This window comes from Erythrolamprus reginae, unplaced genomic scaffold (genome assembly GCF_031021105.1).
Source record: "Erythrolamprus reginae isolate rEryReg1 unplaced genomic scaffold, rEryReg1.hap1 H_31, whole genome shotgun sequence".
Taxonomy (NCBI): Eukaryota; Metazoa; Chordata; class Lepidosauria; order Squamata; family Dipsadidae; genus Erythrolamprus; species Erythrolamprus reginae.
In genome coordinates this window covers 192,965-200,173 of record NW_027248486.1, presented here as the reverse complement: position 1 = coordinate 200,173, position 7,209 = coordinate 192,965, and the positions used below count along the sequence as shown (strand labels likewise).

Sequence of the window (7,209 nt, the reverse complement as noted above, 5' to 3'; positions counted from 1 at the left end):
AAACCCAAACGGGATGCCCATCAAGTAAACAGGGCACAAAGCCTGGCTGATGAAGGGTCGTTTGGGATGTAGAATTCGCGGTAACACGGGAAGATAAAAACGCACAGAGACACTTTATACACGGGTGCAACATGGAACTTTTCCTACATGTTATATATTGAGGATTTTTTTTTTCTTTTTGTACATAATTGTTCGGGACACTTGATTTGGGGGCGGGGGTGGGGGGGTTCGTTAAAGAAAATATAAGATGTTGCTGTTAGTTTCATATCAGAGCACACCCTTCCATCAAACGAAGGGCAGTAGATTCTGGGAATTAGTTAAAATGTTTCCAGACAGGAGGTAGTCAAACAAAAGATTGATTTTGTTGTGCTTTTTAATCTATGAAAAAATACTGTCTGTGCCTAGAAGCGAATGTAAACGACGTTTGTTGATTTTTCTTCTTTGTTGTATATAGTTACATAATAAAAATAAATTTCCATTTTATCCACAGGCCAAATGTTTTGTAACAGTAAACAAGCCACCTGCAAAACTTGTTGCCACAAAAATTGGTGATGGTTTTATTTTAATCTGATCTCTCACAGGGTTATTTGTAAACAGGGGGAGGAAGAATATAATCAATAGCTCTTTTATTTTTTATTGGTGGCTAAACTTAAACCCTCCACGTTTCACTGCGGAATATCTTTGATCCCTGTAGTAGAATGTGAGATACTCTGGATGTGTGGGGTCAAGAGTAATTGCCAAACATTTTTTCCAACTTCTGGTAAAAAAAAAAAGGAAACAGAAACGAAAACCCTGCTCCCAAACTGACAGTGGGTGCCTTGTAGAATGCGGTACTACAGGCTAACTCATTGTTCACTCCAGGAGTTTGAATCTCACCAAGCTCAATTCAATTCAATTTATTAGATTTGTATGCCGCCCCTCTCCGTAGACTCGGGGCGGCTCACAACAATAATAACACAATATATAACAAATCTAATAATTAAAAATAATTAAAAGCCATTCAAAAAACCCTTATTAAAAGAAAACATACACTCAAACATACCATATATAAACTGTATAGGCCCGGAGGAAATGTCTCAGTTCCCCCATGCCTGGCGGCAGAAGTGGGTTTTAAGAAGTTTACGAAAGACAAGGAGGGTGGGGGCCGTTCAAATCTCCGGGGGGGGGGAGCTGGTTCCAAAGGGTCGGGGCCACCAAGGTTGACTCAGCCTCCCATCCTTCCGAGGTGGGTCAAATGAGGACCTAGATTGTTGGGGGCAATATGCTGATTCTGTAAACCACTTAGAAATGACTGTAAAAGCACTATGAAGTGGAATATAAGTCTAAATGCTATTGTTATAATATATGGGGAGTGAGGCCAGTCAGAGGCATCATTTACCAGTTCTCCGAACTACTCAAAAGTTCCACTACCAGTTCTCCAAACTATTCAACATTTCCACTACCAGTTCTCCAGTAGCTCGGCTACTGGAAGTAGCTCCAGAACTGGTCAAAACCTGCTGAATCCCATCTCTGATGCTGACTCTGTAAACGGTCTCTAAACAGAGGTGGGCTACTACCTGGACTGGGGAAAATGCATTGGGGTAGCGAAAATGGAGCTCCACCCCAGAGCACCTGTTCTGCCGGGCTCTCTGGTAGAAGCCTCCCGAAAATTTACGGGTGCAAATTTCAGACACATACACCTTTGAAAATTCAAAACAATGTCCTTTATCACAAAATTCAAAAGAAACAAAGCACACTTTTTGTATTGCAAAGAGCACTCTTCCCCAAAACAATCTTGTCGGCTGTACAAGTCTCTTAATCAGTCCTTAAGTACTTAGCTAGTAGCTGTGAAGAAACGTCATCTTCCCACGAAGTGAAACACACACACACTTTACTCTGCTTTGGTGTCAAAAGGCGTGAAAAATCCAGCCGATGAAGCCTCCTCTGATCAAGGAAGCATGAGTGACAGGGAAGAGGGGAGTTTGGCAGACAGCCCAGGAGGAGATCAATCATCTGTATCATCCTTGGATTCTGAACAAGAATTAATGACACATCCACGCATGCATAGAGTGATGCATAGGGGACAACAACTGAAGGATTATTACAAGAGAAAATGAGGCCACCTGTGGTTGGGTGGGGCTGCTGTAATTAGGGCTGCTGCTATAAATAGCAGCGTGTGGGTTTGGCCGTTGTGAAAGAGAATCTGATCCCAGTTCTTCAGGAATCATGTGTTGCTGTTTTCTGGACTTTGTTGATTTTTCATGCCTTTGAAAGCAAAGCAGAGCAACGTGTGTGTGTGTGTGTGTGTGTGTATCACTTCGTTGGAATAAGAAGGGGTGTGAAGTTTCTTCACAGCTGCTAGCTAAGTACTTAATGGCTGCTTAATTGAAATTGTACAGATTACCCGGTTGTTTTGGGAGGAGTGCTCTTTGCAATACAAAAAGAGTGCTTAGTTTATTTTGAATTTTGTGATAAAGAACATTGTTTTGAATTTTCAAACGTGTGTGTGTCTGAAATTTATACCCTTGAATTTTCGGGAGGCTCCTACCAGAGAGCCTGGCAGAACACTAACTATCTAGGTTCTGTTTCATGCAGGAGGTGTTTTACTAGCAGGATGCTAGTTCTTGAGAAGAAGCAAAAAAAATCTTGAATATTTATTTATTTATTTATTATTTAGATTTGTATGCCACCCCTCTCCGCAGACTCGGGGCGGCTCACAACAAAGTGAAAACAATTTACAACAAATCTAAATTACTGTTTAAAAATATTTAAAAGACCCCATTTTCTAAACACACATACATACAAACATACCATTCATAAATTGTATATGCCCAGGGGAGATGTCTCAGTTCCCCCATGCCTGACGACAAAGGTGGGTCTTAAGGAGCTTACGAAAGGCAAGGAGGGTAGGGGCAGTTCTAATCTCCGGGGGGAGTTGGTTCCAGAGGGCCGGGGCCGCCACAGAGAAGGCTCTTCCCCTAGGGCCCGCCAACCGACATTCTTTAGTTGACGGGACCCGGAGAAAGCCCACTCTGTGGGACCTAATCGGTCGCTGGGATTCGTGCGGCAGAAGGCGGTTTCGGAGATATTCTGGTCTAATGCCATGAAGGGCTTTAAAGGTCATAACCAACACTTTGAATTGTGACCGGAAATTGATCGGAAACCAATGCAGACTGCGGAGTGTTACCTGGTTCTTATCTAGAAAAATGTGTAAGTAGAGGCATTTGGACGTAGAGGTACCACTCTATTTGCAAATGAAGTCATAATCCACCAAACTGCAATAGGACTGACTATTGTAATGTACAGGTGGCTTCTGTATGTTTCTTGGATAACAAATACAATAAGCCCTTGGACAGGAGGAAACACTAAATCAGCTCAAAGTAATTCCTGTGGTTTGCATTTGTACTTATCTACCAAGAGTGGTACATAACCTCCCGAGCCTAAACATATTAAGGGTATGTGCTGTACTAAGAGCTTCGTTTCCCCAAACTACAGTACTTGTCAAATTTATATAATCGCTCATCTCACAAATGACTCAGGGTGACGTACAAGGATAAAAATGATTAATATGTTTTTTAAAAAGCCACTATTACAGGTAATCATCAACTTATGACCAAAATTGTTGTTGCTAAGTGAGAAACGTGCGACAGTTGTTAGGACTCTGTCCATAACTGTTGGGTTAGCAATCTATTGGCTGCAGGTGTTGCAGACTGCCACTAGAGGGAGCTAGAGTTCATAGCTTATTTTTCGGAGACACCCTCTCTGTGTCTCTTTGTCTGGCTACTCACTGTTAATGGCTATTCACTGTTAGGTTTGCTCTGCATTTTCTCTGCAATCTCTCTGTATTGTAGTCATGTATTATAGCTAAAAGGTGTTTAGGCTTGATATCTGTTTGCCGATTATGAAGAAGACAGCTGGTAAGAAAGACTAGATAGTTGGTAATATTTAGATTGTTATTCTGACTTATGTGTATGACACATAATCACACTTGGCCAATAAAAATTCTATTCTATTCTATTCTATATATTTATTGGAATTGTCGGTGGCAAGTCAGCTGAAGCAAAGTGGCCACAGCAAGTTGTCCCATTCTGCACTTTCAGGTAGACTGGTCTTACTCAAGGAAGGAGCTACAGATTGTCAGCCCCAAAACGTCCTTGATTTTGAGTCGTAGGGTTTGATTCACCATTTCCTTTTTGTAAAAAAAACCAAATTTTACTACTTTTTAAATAACAGACACAAACTACATAAAAGGCCATTCAACATCATTCATTCTGACCTCTCCACCAAAATGAGGGTGTACTTTTTAATATTATTTTAAACCAAGAACATTATCACATTTACAAGTTATAGCGTGATTCCAGTTTATCTTTTATACCTTGGTCTCAAATTCTACTAACCATGTAAGCTCTAACCCTCTACCATCTTCCCATCAGTTCTTTCACTTTATTTTCATTAATCATATTCATCTTTGTATCCATAATTTCAAACTGAATGTGTTCCACCATGTATCGGTACCAATTTTGTATTGTCCATTTTGTTGCAATCTTCCAACTAAAACTATTACAACTTGGGCACTTTCTATAGCTGCTTCTTTAATTTTCTCTGAATTCACCCATATCACTCCTTATTACTAATACTACCATCTCCTTTGTAATCACTGATTTTATGTTTAACATCCTATTAATATCTCTTGCACCTCTTTCCAGAATTTCTGCACTACTAAAGACTCCCAAAACATGTGCATGAATACCCCTCTCTCCTGGCCTCCTGGCCTCCATGCCAACAGGCACCCTTAATATTCCAATAAATATATAGAATAGAATAGAATAGAATTTTTATTGGCCAAGTGTGATTGGACACACACTTGGTGCATATGCTCTCAGCGTACATAAAATAAAATATACATTTGTCAAGAATCATGTGGTACAATACTTAATGATTGTCATAGGGGTCAAATAAGCAATGAAGAAGCAATATTAATAAAAATCTTAGGATATAAGAAACAAGTTACAGTCATACAGTCAACAGGGGAGGAAATGGGTGAAAGGAATGATGAGAAAAACTAGTAGAATAGAAGTGCAGATTTAGTAGAAAGTCTGACAGTGTTGAGGGAATTTTTTGTTTAGTAGAGTGATGGCGTTCGGAATAAAAACTGTTCTTGTGTCTAGTTGTCTTGGTGTGCAGTGCTCTGTAGCAACCTTTTGAGGGTAGAGTAAATATTTTTCCCGCCCTCTTTTTGACTCGTGCAGTATACAGGTCCTCAATGGAAGGCAGGTTGGCAGCAATTGTTTTTTCTGCAGTTCTGATTGTCCTCTGAAGTCTATGTTGATCCTGTTGGGTTGCAGCACCAAACCAGACAGTTATAGAGGTGCAGATGATTCCTCTGTAGAACTGTATCAGCAGCTCCTTGGGCAGTTAGAGCTTCCTGAGCTGGCGCAGAAAGAACATTCTTTGTTGTGCTTTTTTGATGATGTTTTTGATGTTAGGTGACCATTTTAGGTCTTCAGATATGATAGAACTAGTGCACTAGTGTGCCTTTCGTCCCCTGTCCAATTGTCTCTCCTTATCTCATATATCATATATCTTTTCTTCCTTTCATATATCTTCTCTATTTTTATATCTTTTCTTCTATCTTTTTCTTTATATATAATACTACATGTCTATTCTCTTCAATATGTATTGTGTATTGAACAAAATAAATAAATAAAAGTTGTGCAAGTGTATGATACCACTTAGGTAAAATTTTTCTCTTCATTTCTCTATCCACCACCATTTCCTGAAACCAACCAGGGCGCCGGCAGGATTGGACTCTGCGTTTCATCAGATGGGACTAATGCGTTTTATCAGACCCACGTCACGCAAACCACAACGCTGGGATTGCAAAAGCCCCGAGACAGACGTGGAAGCAAACAGATCCCCCGGGTGACTTCAGCGGGACGGAAGAAATCGGTTTAAAGGGCGGGGGAGGCGAAGATGCCTCGCCAAAGAGTTCGCCTTTGCGCAATTTTATTATTTTTTAAACAGACGCGTGTGCAAAAAAAAAAAAAAGGATAATTCGGAGTCCGTCGCGTTGGTGGCAGCGGCTTTCGGAAAGGGAGTCGGAGCCCCATTTTTGGGACTCCGGTGTAGTTTTTTAGGAGGGTCTTTCGGCTCAAAACCAGCAGAAACCGCGCCGCCAGGATTGTCCAACTCGCAGCTGGAAGGTGCCCAACTGAAACCGCTTCCCACGTTACCCAAAACACGGTTTTACTTAAACCAGGGCTTAACTGGTTTTCCCCAAGATTGCAGATCCCCATGGCCCGGCAACCTGGTCTCCCATCGCCCAGCTCCCTGTGCCCAGGTGGGCGCAACTAGCCGCGCCACCTCCGTCTCTACCGGCACCCGAGACGGAGCGGCTGACTTGCAGCTGCGTCCAGAAGAACCGAGGCTTTCCTTTCTGTCTTTGGGGGGTCTGGGGCGGGGGGGGGGGGACCTGCGGCCGGGTCCTCTTGAGGCTGCCTCTCCCAGGGCGCGGCGGGGCCGAAGGTCGGGGGCAGCGAGGGGCGTGCTCGCTCAAACTTTGGCAAACTTTTGCGGGCGGAGCGCAGCGGGCGCGCTCCCCTCTCCAGCACCTCGCGGGCCTTTTGCGCACGGATCCGCGACGTTTTTTTTCACCCGGGCTGGTGCTCGCCCAGCCGTGATAAGAGGCGGCGGCGGAGCTGAGGGCCACGCGTGCCTTTCGCGAGAAGGGAGAAGAGCCGCGGCCCGGGAAGGACGCACCTGTTGAACGGAGGATGGATTGCAAGCGCGGCGGGGTGGAAAAGAGCCACCTGCTCAACGGGGCGCAAAGCATGTGAGTCGTGGGAAAGGGTCCTCCCTTCCCTTCCCTTCCCTATTTTTTTCCCCTTGCCTTTCCTCCTTTTCTTTCCTTCTTTCCTTCTTTTTTTCCTTTTCTTTCCTCCTTTCCTCCCTTTCCTTTCCTTTCTTCCTTTCCTTTCCTTCTATCCTTTTTTCTTTTTTCCTTTCCTTTTTTCCTTCCCTTCTTTCCTTTCTCCTTTTTCCTTTCCTTTCCTTCTTTTTTCTTTTCGTTTCCCCCCTTTCCTTGCCTCATTTCCCTTCCAATCGCCTCTGCCCGGATTTCCAATTCCGCCACCCTACCCCTACCCATGGTTCCATCTCGTGGCCGAGCCTCCCGCCCCTGGCGCCCCAGCCTCACAAAGCGGCCTCCCATAAGGCCAGGCTTCCTCGGAA

At 43.4% G+C, this 7,209-nt stretch overlaps 1 protein-coding gene across 1 annotated transcript in view; it reads left to right on the top strand.

Moving 5' to 3' along the window:
* The first annotated feature begins 6,752 nt into the window (after positions 1 to 6,752).
* The window catches only part of LOC139155599 (proton-coupled zinc antiporter SLC30A2-like), a 35,791-nt gene continuing 35,334 nt past the window's right edge, over positions 6,753 to 7,209 (top strand). The window contains exon 1 of the mRNA XM_070730799.1: positions 6,753 to 6,811. Within this exon, the coding sequence (XP_070586900.1) occupies positions 6,753 to 6,811 (59 nt within the window). The remainder of the gene's footprint in view (positions 6,812 to 7,209) is intronic.